This window comes from Hermetia illucens, chromosome 2, assembly GCF_905115235.1.
Source record: "Hermetia illucens chromosome 2, iHerIll2.2.curated.20191125, whole genome shotgun sequence".
Taxonomy (NCBI): Eukaryota; Metazoa; Arthropoda; class Insecta; order Diptera; family Stratiomyidae; genus Hermetia; species Hermetia illucens.
The window spans coordinates 119,434,314-119,453,670 of record NC_051850.1 but is presented as its reverse complement, the minus strand read 5'-3'; the positions used below and the strand labels follow the sequence as shown (position 1 = coordinate 119,453,670).

At 41.8% G+C, this 19,357-nt stretch overlaps 1 protein-coding gene across 1 annotated transcript; it reads right to left on the bottom strand.

Moving 5' to 3' along the window:
• Nucleotides 1-15,032: 15,032 nt before the first annotated feature.
• On the bottom strand, nt 15,033-17,017 carry LOC119649369 (probable asparagine synthetase [glutamine-hydrolyzing]). Its single transcript, XM_038051485.1, has one exon. It carries the CDS (start codon nt 16,912-16,914, stop codon nt 15,208-15,210), a length of 1,707 nt encoding a protein of 568 aa, XP_037907413.1. The 5' UTR covers nt 16,915-17,017; the 3' UTR covers nt 15,033-15,207.
• Between the last annotated feature and the right edge of the window lie 2,340 nt (nt 17,018-19,357).

Genomic DNA, 19,357 nt, shown 5'->3' with positions numbered 1-19,357 from the left:
GTTATTTTTAATATATCAGCGTTGTCCAAATGGCCTTCCAAAGGACGCTAATCCTCTCCTCATAGCCCCATACAGTTACGAATTACTTAATTGCTGTTGTATATTTAATGGTTGCCATGGTTTATTTTCGTTAACGATATTTGCATGTTGCGGCTGATACTATCATATATTTTGCGGTTTCATTGTATTCTGGGCACCGTCCAATGAAAATGAAAAAGGCTTTCGTGGTTCGTTTAGAAGTACATCTACCACAAAATTCCGGTTTGTTATTTTAGATTTTTGTGTCATGTATTTATTGGGGGTTGACGATAAAGTCCGTTAATGAAATAACCACAATTGTAGTTCGACTCAATTATTGAGACTAGACTGGATACCATAGCATAACTGCAGATTTTAAAATTTTTGTGAGGATTTCTTTTTTATCGTTCCTGGTCCTGTATAGGATATTTATTTGTAATAAAACTCTTAATCAATTTTTCCAATATAACTCGTAGTGTATATACATTGTGATTTAAGTCAATGTGCTACTGACATTTTATCTCTTAGGGGGTAGTAATTTAAGGTAGGCAAATAAGACCTGCTATAACCCTGTTAATAATATTAGAATTTCTACCAAACTTTCAATCTGAAGCCTATATTACCGCAATAGGGGGGGGGGGGGGCTAAAAAGAAGCGTCCGCAGTAATTGCAATCAATGGCGAAGCTAATATCAGTTTTGAAAGGTACTAATCGAAACCTTTCATTTGATACCTTATACAGTTACATTCGATGAAAAAAAATGTCACCCCTTAACTTCAACGTGCATGTGTGTATGTTTACCTTTCTATCAAATTTCATGTCAATGGATATAACTGTTTCCGAGAAAAGCGCATGTGACAGACAGACAGACACGACAGAGTCCGATATCTCCGCAGAATTCCATTCTCAATTTGGACTACAAACAGCGAGCGCGATTTATGTGTTATGGCTTAGGAGGACGTACGGTGACACACAGGTAGGGCAAACCTTTGTATTGACGCAGCAGAAAAGGCGATTGCAGCAGGTAAAGTACGTATTGGATGGGTAGTCTGCCGACTACGTAAACAAAGTCCAGTACAAAAAAACGTCAAATGCTGGCGGTTTGACCACAAAGCGAAGGCTTTCACTAACTCCCAAGACAGATCCAGGCAGCAAATGCGGAGACCAAGAATATCTTGCCAACTGCAACAAAAAATCAAAATGTGTGTTTTGTATGAAAACCAAAAATAGCGACAGTGCCTACCTTGCAGGTAAAAGTAAATGCACAGAGTTCGGAAAAATGCTCACAACTTCCTGCAAATGAAGTTAATGAAACTAAATCTGGATCACTGTCGAGTGGCCTCCGTCTCTGAGAGTGTCTTCGGAAGTAATGTCGACGTAGTTATTGTACGAAAAATGCAATACCATCGATACTAACTTACGTGCACATACACACTTCGTTAGCATACACAAATATGTATGTCTATCAGGAGTAATTGATATTGTTATTCAAAAAAACTAAAAAAGCTAAACAAGTCGGGAAACCGAAAGCTGGACGTGTCAGGTATGAAAGGCTTTGTTTATTACTTATATAAACGTATTGGAATAGACATTTGTCCCATTAAAACCTAGCACTTAATATATGCATATATTATCCGAGAATAGTATTAGTTTCTGAACAAATGGGTCCGGGAAAGAAATGATCACTTTCGGCCTCCCGCACTCTCCACCTTTCCAATAGATGTCAAAACTAACACCGACATTGGAAAATACTAACGGAGTCCTTTCATTTGCTACCCCACGTAACTATATTTGGTGAAGGGGACCGTCCCCTTAAATTCGACCTAGAATGATGTAATTATCTATATGCGTGGGCTTTCGCAGTTCCCACCTTTCCATCAAATTTGTTGTCAATCGCTATAGCCTTGTGCGTCTGACAGACAGACCGACAAACGGTTAGAGAAATGGATAGACAGACAGACAGTAAACCGATTTAATAATTAAAAAGAAAAAAATACAATGTTCCTTTCGGACTCACAGCTCATATAAGTTCAATTTATTTTATGATGACGTCCGACAGGTGCAATGAATTCACGAGGAATGGCCATCTATAACTGGTGGTCAAAGGGTAGTATAGGTCCCAGGGCGAAACGTGGATTGGTACCCACGATGGAGCATAAAACCTGGGAAGTGCCTCCTGAACCAACACCAACAGCTCTACTACCAAACCCTATCTCCACCTCCACGTGGTGACCGCTGGGAGCTATTTCTTAAGCTGCAGACAGAGAAGGATGAAGGCGAGTCTTCCGCGCCTAAAAACGGGACAAATTGTACAAACTGGCCCTCCAGGTTGGGGGTTGCGTAGGGCTGACAACCCTACACGGAAAACCGATGTTACGGAGCCACGAAAGGAGCCTCGGACAGGATGGACTTTAAACCGACGGACCCGGCAACGACAACGGAATAACGACTTCCGCATTTTCTCATGGAACGTGCGCTCCCTGTACAGAGATGAAGCTGATAAGCAGCTAGCCGATACCCTGCCCCAATATAGGGCTGATGTAACAGCGTTACAGGAGACGCGTTGGACAGGGACCGGTTTCCTGGAGAAGAACCACTACACTATATATTATAGTGGCCATCCAGTAAACCATGTGCTCGGAGTAGGTTTCTTAGTCAGCCAAAAAATTAAACCGGCTATTACCGGCTTTGAAAATATAAGCGAACGGCCATGCATTCTGAGTTTGCGAGGCAAATTTAGAAACATAAACCTCTACAGAGGAGACTGCAGATTCGGAGAAGGGTACCTTTCACGAGGCAGTAGAAAGAACGATCGAAGCTTGTCCCAGATATGACATAGTTGGGGATTTTAATGGCCAAGTAGGGAAGAAGCCCGTATTCAGCCTCCCATACGTTACACAAAAATACAAATGATAACGGACTGCGGATTATTTAGTTAGCAATAAGGCACGAAATGGTTGTTGGAAGTACCTGGTTTGCGCGGAAAGCGGTCCACAAACATACATGGGCCTCTCCAGACGGGACCACTTTCAACCAAATTAACCACGTGTTGATCGAACGCCGCCACCTCTCAGCCTTGATGAATGTCAGAACATATAGGGGGCCAATATAGACTCGGATCACTATCTAGCTCGAATAACAATACCACCTAGAATCCCCTCTGACAATCAGGTGAGAGTGAACACTGAAGCCATCCACAATACAACCCTCCGCGACACCTATAAGAGGGAAATGGATGCCTCAATAACTGCAGTCAACAGAGGACCTGCAGATGAAGCATCTACAAATGATCTTCACAACCACCTGAAGAACGTTATCATGGACACGGCCACAAACATACTTGGCCCCAGCCGCAAAAGGAGTCGGAACGGCTGGTTTGACGATGAATGTATGGTAGCAACGGAACGAAAGAATGCCACATACCGAGTAATGTTGCATTCTCAAAGAATGCGGGCACGCGCAGAGACTTATCGCGAACTCTGTCGAGCGGAGAAGCGAGTTCACAGACGGAAAAAGGAAGCCTGGGAGAACCAACAAGTCTGTGAACTACAGGGGTACAACCGCACCAGGCGCGCAAGTTTTACCAACAAGTCAGCAGGATGAAGCCTTATACACCTCGATGCTCATCCTGCCGATACAAAGCAGAAAATCTGATTTCCGACAGAATGGGCATATTGGAGCGATGGGTTGAGTACTTTGATGAGCTACTGAACAACCAGAACATCGGCGAGTTGGAGGTCCCGCCAACTGAAGACGACGGATAAATACTGCCACTACCAAGTTTAGGAGAAACAGTCCGTGCAATTCATCAGCTAACCAAATATGGAGGCGACCAGTTACACCAAGCGGTTCATCAACTTGTGCTCAAGGTATGGGACAGCGAACCAATGCCTGACGATTGGCAACGAGGCATTATCTGTCTCATACATAAAAAGGGAGATATCACACAGTGCAGCAATTATGGAGGTATCACGTTGCTGAGTACCATCTATAAGATATTCTCCACTGCCTTGCTAGGCGGGATAGCCCCATACGTCCAGAACATCATTGGCCCATACCCAAGAGGCTTCACTCCAGGCAAATCAGCAACACAACAGATTTTCTCTCTGCGGCAAGCGATGGAAAAACTGTTGGAATATGGACAACAGTTGCACCATCTATTCATCGACTTTAAAGCCGCCTATGACAGCATAGCCAGGGTAAAACTGTACACGGCCATGACAGAATTGGGTATCCCGACGAAACTAATAAGACTGACTAGGTTGACCCTGACCAATGTGAGAGGCCAGATAAAAGCAGCAGGATCACTCTCAAGACCATTCGACATCAACAACAGTCCACGACAAGGGGATGCCCTATCATGCGTCTTCTTTAAATTGGCCCTCGAGGAAGTGATCCGTGATGGTGACGTAAATGCAAGAGGTACGATCCTCTTTAAATCCACCCAACTACTGGCCTATGCTAACGATATCGACATCATGGGAAGAACCACCCGAGACGTACAAACTGCCTTCATCCCGATCGAGCAGGCGGCGATTGGCGCGAGATCTTGAGTTGCACATCAATGAAGGCAAGACAACATATATGGTGGCAACATTTGCATCGAAGACGAATCAACGAACAACATCAAATCGCACTGGCCAAACAGGAAGAATAAAGATAGGAGAATACAACTTTGAGACCGTTGACAACTTCTCTTATCAAGGGTCGAAAATCACAACACAACAGAGCCTATTTCAGCTTACAAAAACTGTTCCGCTCGAAACGTCTCACCATAGGGTCAAAGCTCTTCCTGTACAAGCCAACGATCTTGCCAGTCCTCATGTATTCCTCGAAGACTTGGGTTCTTAGCAAGGAGAATTGTGAACTCTTGACCGCGTTCGAGAGACGAATTTTTGGCCCCCTACATGAGGATGGGCAATTCGTAGCCTACACAATGACAAAATCTATGAACGATATCATGACCGTCCGGTTGTGGATAAAATCCGGCTCAATAGGTTACGGTGGGCGGGTCACTTAAACCGTATGGATGAGAATGATCCCACCCGAAAAGTCTATAAAGGCAATATCTATGGTAGAAAAAAGTGACGAGGGAGACCCTGCCTAAGATGGGGCGATGGCGTAGGTCAGGACGCCAGACAGCTTTTAGGGATATCGAATTGGTGGATCTCGGCGTAAAGCCGGGATGTCTGGAGTTCCTTATTAAGGCAGGCCTAGACCGGATACCGGTTGTTGCGCCGTTGATGATGATGATGATGATAACTCAATAATAGTAGGATCTACTTAAAACTTTTCAGAATGATATCTTATCTTATCACATGCTAAATTTTGTGCTCCTAGGAGAAGACTATGGGAGCTTTCCGAAGAAATTTCCAAAATACGGAAATATACTATTATTAACTTTATTTGAGCAGATATCGGAATGGGATAACTTAAAAGAAAATGGTGTCGCTTGTTATATGTAAAGAGGTTTGCAAGGAACATGTGTTCTTCAAATTTCATCACAAAAAGTTCTGCCGTTTCCAAATAAATCGGGGGTAATAGACCGACAGATATTGAATCAATTTCAATAAAGTTTTGTTTCACAGGAGAAAAGAAGGTATTCATTTACGAGGACCTTGCAAGTGCCTTATGATGAGGTATTCAAGGTAAGCGGAGGAGAGTGGTTGAAATCCGGTTACATATTGGCAGAACAACCAGCAGAACCATCGACCAAATCTCTTGTTGTTTAATCTGTAGTCAGTTTTTTACCAACTCAACCGGACGGTCCGGAACCACAACCATCGAGAATAAAAAATGAGGTTCATGTACTCGTTCCAATCCCAGAACTAGCTCAGGCCAATGAACACCAAAGCTTGCCAAAAAGATCAGGCAGAAGATTTTTTTCCCTGACTTCGCTACTTGCGGGGGAATACATATTTAGGCGAAGAACCAACCCACATCCTAACCATACAAAACACCAAACACATCGGGATATCAGAAGCTGGGCGCCCGGGTATAACAGCTTATGTGTGAAACTTTCTATGCACGATTTTTCATTCATACATAGTAAGAGCACAAAACATTACGTTATATTTTGCCAAGCTATAAAATACACATGTGTACATACATACCAACGACACAAATAGTGTGTTCGTCCTAAATAAACAAACATTGTCCAATAAATTGGTCTAACGCATCTTCATGCATTTCCACTTTAGTCCGCACACAAAAACACGTACATAAATTAGAAGCTTCTGGTAACCAGGTACATTATATTAGTTACTACCAGCAAGTTTTGTTACACATACATATACACACACATGTCTCCCTCGAGTAATTGACACTGATATGCAAATAATTAAAAGGCAAAAAATGAAAACTAAAACGTCCCCATGGATCACGCCGTTAATATAAGCTCAGTTTATATGATGATGACATCTCAGGGTGCCATAAATTTACCAGAAATGTGAAACTTTGTCCTTCTATAACTTTTTAATAATAGTTGGATTGCTTTTAAACTTTCCAAAGTTATGCCTTATGTTATCGCTTATGTTATTTTGCATCTTCTATTTCTAGCATGAAATTAAGGGGGTTTTCCAGGAAATTTCTAAAACGTCGTAATACACTATAATTAACTATGTTTGTCAAGATATTGGAACGGGGTGTAGACCTGTTTCACTTTCTAGGCCACACGCTTTGTGCTCTCACTCCCCTATGTTTCACCCAGTACCAATGGTATCATCAGTTTCGAAAAGTACTAACTGACCCCTTTCATTTGATGTCCCACATTGCCATATTCTGCATTGAGTGTCTGCGGCGTAGTTAGCCAGAAAGGAAACTACGCAAACTCTCAACTTCGAGAAATTGAAAATTCGACCACGTCGGACGAGCTGCGGTACTACAACTCAAATATACCTGCAAATGAAAGAGGAAGACTCGGCAGAAGGGAGCTTCGGCCACTAAGGAGGTGGACTACAGGCTGAATCCTGCCTGCCAGCATTTTCTTACCGGCAGAAGCGGAAGAAAGGGAAACTGATGAAGTGGACGATACTGGTTTAACACCGGTATGTAGAAATGGACCCAAGCGGCCTTTCACGGTGAATTTAAAAACCCGGCGAATCCAGCCACTGTGAAGGAAGATGAAGCCCCTTGGGAATGTGGATATCAGAAGTAAGATCATTTCGGCTTGATTTAGGTCTGGATTTGTGACGGAATTCACTGGAATATAATTCGTACCCATTATGTGTTTGCGATTATATTTAAGTGGAGCGATTTCCATCTGGTGTTACTTTCAATCACGCTGCTCCCAGGTCAGGGGTGAGGCAGCGTCTGATGAGTTGCCTCTGCCCTGGACGAAACGGTCAGTCAGCTTTTTCGTTCTTTTTAGAAGTAAGATCAGTTTGGAAAAGTACTACTTTCATTTGATACCCCAGATACACATATTCTGTGTCGAAAAAATCAACACCCCCCTTTCGCATGTATGGGAAGCACCCCTTCAAACTCAACACAAAATGACGCCATTTATTGCATGTAAAGGAACACGCCGCCCACACGTTCTCACCAGACATATATTGAATCGATCTTAATCAGGTTTTATTTCACACAAATCCTTAAAAAGAACAAAAGGAATTGTTTCATGGTTCTATGTGTGTAAGACTGACACAAATCTCTGAGGTGTGACTTGCAAAGCTTTGGTTAATATTCCAGAAATAGAAAGATTGCCGGATCTTCCCGAAAACATAGTAGTCACCTGTATGTGAAAACCCTGGAAACAAACGAGATCTAAATTTAATGATTCATCATCATCATCAACGGCGCAACAGCCGGTATCCGGTCTAGGCCTGTTTTAATTAGGAACTCCAGACATCCTGGTTTTGCGCCGAGGTCCACCAATTCGATATCCCTAAAAGCTGTCTGCCGTCCTGACCTACGCCATCGCTCCATCTTAGGCAGGGTCTGCCTATTTTTCTACCATAGACATTGCCCTTATAGACTTTCCGGGTGGGATCATCCTCATCCATACGGATTAAGTGACCCGCCCACAGTAACCTATTGAACCGGATTTTATCCACAACCGGACGGTTATTCGCCATTGTGTAGGCTACGGAATCGTCCATCTTCATTTAGAGGGCCAAAAATTCTTCGCAGGATTCTTCTCTCGAACGCAGCCAAGAGTTCGCAATTTTTCTTGCTAAGAACCCAAGTTTCCGAGAAACACATGAGGACTGGCAAGATCATTGTCTTGTACAGCAAGTGTTTTGACCCTATGGTGAGACGTTTCGAGCGGAACAGTTTTTGTAAGCTGAAATAGGCTCTGTTGGCTGACAACAACCGTCCGCGGATTTCGCTGTTATCAGTTGTGATTTTCCACCCTAGATAGGAGGAATTATCAACGGTCTCAAAGTTATATTCTCCTATCCTTATTCTTCCTGTTTGGTCAGTGCGGTTTGATTTTGTTGGTTGATTTGTCTTCGGCGCTGACGTTGCCACCATATATTTTGTCTTGCCTTCATTGATGTGCAGCTCAAGATCTCGCGCTGATCACGGCCGTGTACAGTTTTACCCTGGCTATGCTGTCGTAGTCGGCTTTAAAGTCGATGAACAGATGGTGGAACTATTGTCCATATTCCAACAGTTTTTCCATCGCTTGCCGCAGAGAGAAAATCTGATCTGTTGCTGATTTGCCTGGAGTGAAGCCTCTTCTGGGCGTATGGGGCTATCCGGCCTAGCAAGATAGTGGAGAATATCTTATAGATGGTACTCAGCAACGTGACACCTCTATAATTGCTGCACTGTGTGATATCTCCCTTTTTATGTATGAGACAGATAATGCCTCGTTGCCAATCGTCAGGCATTGGTTCGCTGTCCCATACCTTGAGCACAAGTTGATGAGCCACTTGGTGTAATTGGTCGCCTCAATATTTAGCCAATTCGGCTGTAATTCCATCGGTTCCTGGTGACTTATTATTTTTAAGCCGATGAATTGCACGGACTGTTTCTCCTAAACTTGGTGGTGGCAGTATTTGTCCGTCGTCTTCAGTTTGCGGAACCTCCAACTCGCCGATGTTCTGGTTGTTCAGTAGCTCATCAAAGTACTCAACCCATCGCTCTAATATGCCCATTCTGTCGCAAATCAGATTTCCCTCTTTGTCTCGTCATCCTGCTGACTTGTTGGTAAAACTTGCGCACCTGGTGCGGTTGCTCCCTGTGCTTTCCTAGTTCACAGAACTTTAAGAATGCAACATTACTCAGTATGCGGCATTCTTCCGTTCCATTGCTAGCTTACATTCATCGTCAAACCAGCTGTTCCGACTTCTTTTGCGGCTGGGACCAAGTATGTTTGTGGCCGTATCCATGATAACGTTCTTCAGGTGATTGTGAAGATCATTTGTTGATGCTTCATCTCCAGGTCCTCTGTTGACTGCAGTTATTGCGGCATCCATTTACCTCTTATAGGTGTCACGGAGGGTTGTGTTGTGGATGGCTTCAGTGATCACTCTCACCTGATTGTCAGAGGGGATTCTAGGTGGTATTGTTATTCGAGCTCGGAGCACCATGCCAACGAGATAGTGATCCGAGTCTATATTGGCCCTCCTATATGTTCTGACATTCATGAAGGCTGAGAGGTGGCGGCGTTCGATCAACACGTGGTCAATTTGGTTGAAAGTGGTCCCGTCTGGAGAGGCCCATGTATGTTTGTGGACCGCTTTCCGCGCAAACTAGGTACTTCCAGCAACCATTTCGTGTGATCCTGCTAATTGAATAATCCGCACTCCGTTATCATTTGGTTTTTTCGTGTAAGCTATGGGAGCCAACGTATCGCCTGAATACGGGCTCTTTCCCTACTTGGCTGTTAAAATCCCCAAGTGTGATTTTAATATCATATCTGGGACAGGCTTCGAGGGTTCCTTCTACTGCCTCGTAGAAGGTATTCTTCTCCGACTCTGCAGTCTCTTCTGTAGGGGCGTGAACGTTAATGAGGCTTATATTTCTAAACTTGCCTCGCAAGCGCAGAGTGCACAGACTTCGTTTATGTTTTCAAAGCCGATAACTGCAGGTTTCATTTTTTGGCTGACTAAGAAACCTACTCCGAGCACATGGTTTACTGGATGACCGCTATAATACATGGTGTAGCGGCTCTTCTCCAGGAAACCGGTCCCATCGCATCACTTGTAACGCTGTTATATCAGGCCTATATTGGGAGAGGGTATCGGCTAGCTGCTCATCAGCTTCATCTCTGTACAGGGAGCGCACGTTCCATGAGAAAATGCGCAAATCGTTGATCCGCTGTCGTTGCCGGGTCCGTCGTTTTAAAGTCCATCCTGTCCGAGGCTCCTTTCGTGGCTCCGTAACATTGGTTTTCCGTGTAGGGTTGTCAGCCCTACCCAACCCCCAACCTGGAAGACCAATTTGTACAGTTTGTCCCGTTTTTAGGCGCGGGAGACTCGCCTTCAACGGTCACCACGTGGAGGTGGAGATAGGGTTTGGCAATAGAGCTGTTGGTGTTGGTTCAGCAGGCATTTCCCAGGTTTTATGCTCCATCGTGGGTACCAATCCACGTTTCGTCCTGGGACCTATACTACCCTTTGACCACCGATTCAATGATTGCATCACAGAAAAGCTGCAGAAAATACATGGATGTATCGGCGACAACAAGGCTCTAGATTTAAGGGGCCCTAACAAAGCTTGAAAACTGGCAAAGAAGAATGAGCTTGACCCGTTTACACACCTAAAAGAAAATATATTTCTTGTGTAATGAAAAATCACAAATAAATACTATTGACTAATTCTAATAAAACAGTACTAGAGGGCGCATCCCCAAGTCCTTTATTATAAAATTTTATGTAAATCTATTGAAATAAGTAGATCGTAGGAGGCTCCATTTTCATTTTCGCTTCCGTGAGTATTTTTTTTTCCAACTTGCGGTCAAGGCGTTTTTGGCATTTGTAGGAAGATTACCGAATGTTAACGGGCTAAAGCTCAGCCAAAGATTAATCATAGCTGAAGTAGAGAGATTGATAATACAGTAAGAGTCCCCGTATAGGTAAAGGCGCTGACAGGCTCGCAGAATGAAGTCAGTCCACCAACGGATGGCATCGATATTTGCAAAGCCTCGAACTCATTGTTCATTCTAATCGACTTTCTTACATGGGGCATGCATCTGTTGTTCAAAAGAAAACCTATCGATAATGAACGAAGACCACAGGGGGTATTGCTAAAGTTTCATGTCATTAATTTCCGCGCAGATGAGAAGCGAACTCATTGCCACGTTTAGGCAACCTTTACTGCAATGCATTCTGTTGCTTGTAGAAAGCATCCGTCTCCTCTGTATCGGAAGTCCCCTTTGGGAGCAGCACTATACTACTGAAATATTTCTCAATCTAAAACAGAATCTTGAAGTCAATATTCTGTCCGAAATCGGGACCCAGGTAATAAGGACGACCCTGGCGATTGCCGTAGTGTTTTGATCATTAATCCAACAAAGGCGTGAATATAGTTATGTCAGGCTTTCTGTATGGCAGAAGTGTCTCAAGAGGAAAAGGAGTGCTTTCCATAGACTTACCTAAATATCGCTTAACCGGAGCTAGCTCAAGTTGGAGAAAGCGTGCATCATGGAAGCCCTCAATACCGTTGTCGATGACTGTACGCACAGTCCGCACCATTTCGTGTCATTATAAGATAAGCGAAAGTCATAACCAAATAGTCCGTCCATGCAAAGTATTTCCTTAGCAGGGAATAATTTGAGCGATTTCTTAGTCCCCAGCTCAATGCAGAGTTGCTGTCCAGGGGAGTATAACATACTTCAAGTTAATAGTGGATACTATTGACATTCGATTTCCAATCCACTTCTTGAGATACCTAGCTATTACACATTTCCCACGTGAAGTTTTCTGCTCCAGGGTCCTATTATATGCCTCCTGAATTAAGAAGGAATACGCTGACGATGTTCCTTTTTAGGGCTTTAGGTCTTTAGGATACCCTAGGCGGTAGAATATAAGCTAGGCTAAATATTACTAATACCTGGTGCAGGAAGGTTGGGTTGCGTATCATCACCATCAGCGGTGCAACAACCGGTTCAGGTCTGTTTTAATAAAACTCCAGATATCCCGGCTTTGGGCAGAATTCCACCAATTCAATATTCTTAAAAACTGTCTGTCGTCCTGGTCTACGCCATCGTTCTATCTGAGTCAAGCTTTGTCACGTTTTCTTTTTCTACCATAGATATTGCCCGTATATATCATCCTAATCCATACGGGAAAAGAAACCCGCCCACCGCAACCTGTTGAGTCTGATTTTATTCGCAACCAGACGGTTATGATATGGCTCATAGATTTCGTCGTTATATAGACTGAGGAATCGTCTTGTAAGGGGCCAAAAATTCTTCGGAGGATTTTTCTCTCGAAGACGGTGAGAGTTTGTAATTTTTTTTGCAAAAGGAATATATGGAGACTGACAAGCATATAGGCTTATACAGTAAAGGTTTTAATCCTATTGTGAGACGTTTCAAGGAGAGTAGTTTGTGTAAGCTGAAATAGGCTCCGCTGCCAGCCAACAAACGTGCGTGGATTTCATCGCCGTAGCAGTTATCGGTTATGATTTTCTCAATATTTTAGTCTCCTATCTTTATGGTTCTTATTTTACCAGTGCCATTTAACGTTGCCGTCTTTTTGGGTTTTAATGCTGACGTTGCCACCATATATTTCCTTTTGCCTTAATTAATGCACAGCCGAAGTTCTCGCGCCGCCTGCTCGATCTGGATGAAGGCAGTTTGTACATACCTGGTCATTCTTCCATGATATCAATATTGTTAGGCTGGGCTAGTAGTTGGGTGAACTTAAAGAGGATGGTGGATCTCGCATTTACCTCAGCATCACGGATTACTTTTCCCAAGGCCCGGATAAAAAGAATGCATGATAGAGTATTTTCTTGTCTTTGACCGTAGTTGATGTCGAATGGTCTCGAGACCAGTCCTGCTACTTTTATATGGCTTCACGCATTAGCGAGTTTCAGTCTAGTCAGTCTTGTCAGCTTCGTGGAGAAATTCAATCGGGGTTGCGCATCAGTCTAGCCAATGCCACGACAGTGCCACTCAATAAGAAGAGCAAATTTCATTAGCTGAAAGTATTCGATTACATGGCATGGAGGTGGAACGCGCGCCCAAAAATTATACACTTCACACTAGCCCACAAATTATTCTGGAAGGCACAGGTTGCAAGAATATGACCAAAAGCTACAAGGTCTCTAATGACTTGCATGCTCATGGCAGAAAAAAATATGGATATACCTAGAAAATACTAAGCTGAATGGGGGTAATTTGGACAGATAGAACCTCTTTCAACACAATAGCCAGGTAATTACACAAATTGAAAAGACTGGGTTACTTTTGTGCCAGTGGGGCAATGAGAGCATGCCCAACGACATCCCTGGAAGCCCTTCTGGGATTAGCTTCTCTCCATCTTCAAATACACATGTTGGCAGGGAAGACGATTTTCAGAATATCCGGGAGTATCAGTGAACGGGGAGCTGTTTCTCTCTAGGCGGTACAACGAATTATTGATATCAAGGGATTGCATGACAACGAGTTTTCATTTTAACAAAAAATTTGAAACACTTTGGATTAACAAGGCAAACTAGGAGAACATGGCCGAAACCAGAAACTGATTACCAGTTGCAGTGATGGATCCCTCACAGCAGAGGGAGCGGGCTTTGGGATATTTGGTCAAAGGATCCTTTCTCCGAACGAATGGGTAGGCACTCCAGTGTATTCCGTGCGGAAATATACGTCACAGGGAGATGCGCCTCCTTCAACCTCTAAGAAAACTATAGAGGCAGAACATCTTGGCACTCAGGTCCAATAAAAGAAATGCGTTGAACCACTGAATAGGTTCAGGTCGCACAATAGAGTCTGAATACTCTGGGCTCTAGGCCAAAGGCAATGAAGTCGCTGACAAGTTGATGAAGAAAGGAACAACGATAACTCTACACAGACCAGAACCCTTCTATGGGATCGGAACTAGATTCATGGCTATAACGAAAATGGAGAATGAAGTGGAAGGAAACTATACTGGGTGAATTTACAGTCTAGGGTGCTCATAAGATAAGAATCCAAGCGCCCAAAATATTGTTTAAACCGCATCAGGCTCCGGATTATTGTCGGAGTACTCACATCCTAACCTAGTTAGCTAAGGATATTTCCAACAAAAGTCTGAATATTCTGTGCGGAGAGTTACAGACAATGTCCTGCGCTTGGCTGAAACAGCTTGAAAAATATTTAATGCCACATGCCAAGTTAAAATACTTGGAAATAGAGAATACTCTTGTGGATTATAGGCTTGCTTGACATACTATAGTTAATAGGTGGACTATTACCAGTAAAACGAGCAGAATAGTACTTCTAAGACGCAGTGCAACTTCACTTAATAGAGTTATTATTAATATTTCCAGGTTGGTTAGCCTCTCCTTCACGAAATCATAAAATTTATTTATGCGTTATTCTAAATGAAAGAAATGTTATTCCGGTTTAGTCTTCCCATATTAGCGCTTTGCTTAGATAATGTTGGAGACGTTCCGGGGCTGTTTTCTTTTTAGAGTTGCGTGGTGATTGTTGGCGAGTGACTGATTGGCCACATGTTCTCCGTAGCAACCTCCCAAACTTAGATTATTCCCCAAAAGAACCCGGTCTGGATATACACTGAGGTCTAGGAAATATTGACAAGAATTCAATTACTCAATTTGAAAAACCAGAGGTACTACGGGTTCGAGCCCATACTCCGTAAAAAATGTTTTTACACCTTCTCCTCGTTTCCACTTGTTCTGTCCTTCCTATAGCCCGGCGTTTTGTCATTACCTAATTCATAACGATTCCGCAAAGCAATTCCTTATCCACATGAAGGGACGCATCTGAGATCTGGCAATTTAAAGCAGGGAAAAACCAGAGCTTAGTGCCTGGAAAGCACACATTGTGAACGTTGTTGTAACTTTGTCCATATTCGATGTTCGACGTAAAAAAATAACGGTTGTCTCACGTTTTTTATTGGAAAATTCAGTGTATAACAAATTTGTCTCAATTTTACATTTGCAAGTTATATATACATATATAATATATGAAGTGTAAACTTATCCCTAATATAATTCAATATTGTTTTATAAATTCCATTGTGTATATCTTTTTATACCGACATTTCCCATAGCTATATCTCCACAATTTTATTTATGTGCCTTGTGAACCGTTTGTTTCCTTCCAGAAGGATCATGTGAACAACAACCCCAATCCTCACGAGGTTGCCACTTTTTTACAGTGCGAGCACAATGATCTCCAGGGAATAGATCCTCAAATATTGTCCTATAGTAGAATGCTTCCTTTGTCAGTGGTGTATTAATAGGGAATGTTTCCGTAGCTTTGGAAAATTCTTCATCAGTAATATGAGACGTAGCATATTCCCGGATAGTATCAATCCATGCGTAACCAACACCATCTGAAAATTGTTCCTTTTGCCGCCATAGGACCTCATCTGGTAGATAAGTTCCATCGTCAAAAGCCTTCCGTAGTATATATTTCTCTATTTGCGGTGAATGATTGGTTGCTTCCTTGGTTAAACCATTACAATAAAAAGAATTCATCGGACCAGGGATTTTTTCAGTTGGATCAATCGACATAACCAAATTCACGAAATCTTTATCAAGGTAAGGAACGCGTAATTCAATGCCCCACGCCATTGCAGTTTTATTTGTGCGCAAACAGTCCGATAAGTGCAGTTTTCTCACCCGATTCACTAATTCCTCATGGAAACTTTCAGGAGACGGAGCCTTGTAGAAATACAGGTACCCTCCAAATACTTCATCAGAGCCTTCACCGACTAGAATCATTTTGATCCCTTTGCTTTTGATGTATCTAGTTAGAAGGTACATAGGAATGCTGCACCGGATAGTATTCACGTCGTAGGTTTCCAGCTTATATATGACGTCCTTAATGCAATCGAGTCCTTCCTCAACCGTGAAATGAAGTTCGGTATGATCACTACCGATATAGTCAGCCACCTTTCTACTGAAGGCAAAATCCGGGGCACCTGGAAGTCCGACACTGAAGGTTTTCAATTTGAACGCAGGATCAGTTTTCCGAATGATTTTGGTTGCAATGGAAGCAATAAGACTGGAGTCGACTCCACCAGATAGTAGAGCAGCAAAATCCACTTCACATTCTAAATGACTTCTTACCGCACTTTCCAGTGATTTCCGTAGACGAGTTAGATCCGTAGGTACTCCCAAAGGCTTCTCGTACCATAAGGGATTGAAAAAGCGTTTCTTTTCTAATTTATTTACTTGACCGACCATCATGGTTCCAGGCTCGAGTATTTCAATTTCCCCACAGACGTCAACCAAACACTTCATTTCACTAGCGACCCAAAAATTCTGTTCATCGTCCCTTCCAAAGTATAAAGGTATGATTCCATGTGGATCCCTGGCTATCAAGACGCAGTTTTCCAGCTTGTCATACAGTGCAAAAGCATACATTCCTGTGATGTGCTCGAAGAGATTTTCCCCATAGTCTTCGTAAAGTTCGATAAGAACGCTGCAATCACTTTTGGGCTTGTAGACACCGCGTTCTTCACGAATAATTTTACTAATTTCCCGGAAATTGTAGATTTCGCCATTTGCCGCCAATACAATGCGGTCATCATCCGATTTGAAGGGTTGGTTTCCTGTGTCGACTCCAACTATTGACAATCGTTCGTGCACCATAACCACTCCTCGGTCTGCTACCACTTCCACACCAGTATAATCGGGTCCTCTATGTCGCTGCTTACCACTTTGTGTGTACGCCATTTCCCGAAAAGATTGTCTTAGTTTCCTCCCGAAATGCTTTCCATGAAAAGGTTTTTGTGTTGCCGAAAATACTGCCAAAATGCCGCACATCCTGATCTGTTTCTTGTCACAAAAAAATCGATCGAAATGAAATGCGCAAACTTAAGTCAACAATACTTGTTGGAAGACGGATACTTTGCCGAAAGATGCTAGATGTCCCGCTAACTGAACTAAATAGCGGGTGGTTGCTAGCTATGTCAGAATTTATACTGCCTAGTTTGGACCATCTGCACACAATTGGTAGTCAGTGTATCGGGGGAAGTCCCTTATTGTTTCTATATTTAGTATTAATTGTATAACTAATGTCATAAAGACGTGTCGTGTCTGGATTCTCGGAATTCACCGTGCCAAATAGAAACATTTCTACTCCATGCGAAATTAAGCCTCATTTTCATAATTTGGATAAATCAATGGAGGAGTTGTGCAATAGAAAGATTCGCACCGCGCTAAAGCGGAAAAATTGTTTCATCTGAATTGCGTGTGAAAATGCATGGTTGATGATGAACGGAATAATTATGTACACAGACTCAATTGCGTTGGTAATGAAATGAGTAATGAATTTATCTAGGGTGAAATTTCAAGGAAGTACTTAAATCACTGTTTGGATCTGAACGTACATACTTATATGTGTGTACATATGTGCAAAGTCATCATGTATGTTTTAACCAAAATAAACAAAGTGCCGTCATATTGACTTCTTGATTTTGATGATTGCTTAGCACACATGTGTGTACAATAAATTACACTTGTGTAATGTTGAATAGGCCCTTTTATGCAGGTATAATATACACTCGCTAGAAAAAATGTGCGTACACTAAGCAGTTCCTGGTTATTCGTTAGTAAAACACACGAATAAATTAGTTTTTTAAAAACATTTTATTGTTTGCATATTGCTTGTGGTCTTGTTGCCTTGATAAGGCCACTTTTACGAAATTAGAATTCAAGGAAACTGAAATAAAAAAAGGGAAATAAGAAAAGTCACAAATGTTCAGTAGAAAAAGTCTGCGTACAGCCACATAATTATGTAGGTGATTCCCCGAAATATAAATCCTTGCCATTTGGAGTAAATTGATTGTGAGTTATTGGTTTATGGCTGTGTTTGAAGTGTGAAAAATAAGGACGTTTTTTCGTTATTTTTTGTGTATAATTGTTATTATGGAATTGAAGCGAAAAGAGATTTGTGTAAGTGAAAGAAAAGTTATAATAAAATTATGGGAAGAAGGAAAAAGTTTCCGCGAAATAGCCAGGATAGTAGGAAGGCGACATTCATCTGTTCAAAGGGTAGTTAACAGCTTTAAATCGACGGGAATAATAACATTAGGGAAAGGCGAAGTATTATAGGTTCGGTGAAAAAGAATCCACGAATAACTGCACCACAAATCGCGAAAGATATTGAACTTAAGTTCAACAAAAAAATGTGTGCTGATATTGCTCGGAAAATACTCAAGAGAGCTGGTTACCATGGGCGAGTTGCACGTAAGAAACCATTTATTTCATTAACTAATAGGCGAAAACGAATAAAATTTGCGAATAAGTACGTAAACCAATCAAATGAATTCTGGGAAAATGTGCTTTTCTCAGATGAAAGTAAATACTGCATTTTTGCAACAAAAGGAAGAAAAATAGTATGGAGAAAAGCATGTACAGCATTGAATAAAGAAAATTTGATGCCAACGGTAAAGCATGGTGGTGGCGGAATAATGATTTGGGGGTGTATGGCAAGTGGTGGCGTAGGAAATCTGCAATTTATAGAGTCTACCATGGACAAATATGACTACCTAAATATTTTAAAACGTAATTTAAAACAAAGTGCTGAAAATTTACGCCTGGGTGACAAATTTTATTTTATGCATGACAACGACCCTAAGCATACGGCTGAGGTTAATAAGCTGTGGCTATTATATAATGTTCCCAAACAGTTACATACACCCTCACAATCGCCAGATTTAAATCCCATAGAACATCTGTGGGATTTATTAGAACGCAGAATTCGCCAATACGATATAACTTCAAAGGATATGCTGAAAAATGTATTACAAGAAGAATGGAATAAAATAAGTGTTGAAGAAACATCTAAACTTGTATCTTCTATGCCGAAAAGATTAAAAGAGGTCATAAAAAGAAAAGGGTATCCTACAAGCTACTGATTTGCTTTTCATATTTACTCAAATATATTTTTTTTTAAATATTTGTTTACTGTACGCAGACTTTTTCTACTGAATTATTGCGATTCTTTTAATTTTTGGCTTTATAACCTGGTTTTTGTAAGACTTATAACTTAGTGAATTAAATACACTAAAACTACGGAACTATTTGTAATGTTTGGATAATAAATTCGCCACAAAAATTAGCTTAATTTTATTGTTTTTTAAGGAAAAGTATCATACTACTGAGTGTACGCACACTTTTTCTGCCTAGTGTATATGTAATTAAATGACGGTAAATATATATTTTTTATATTACGCTTATTGAAATCAATTCACGTTTTCCCTTT

What these genes read in the sequence shown, in the direction of transcription:
- LOC119649369 (XM_038051485.1), bottom strand. Translation starts at nt 16,914, where the DNA reads ATGTGCGGCATTTTGGCAGTATTTTCGGCAACACAAAAACCTTTTCAT.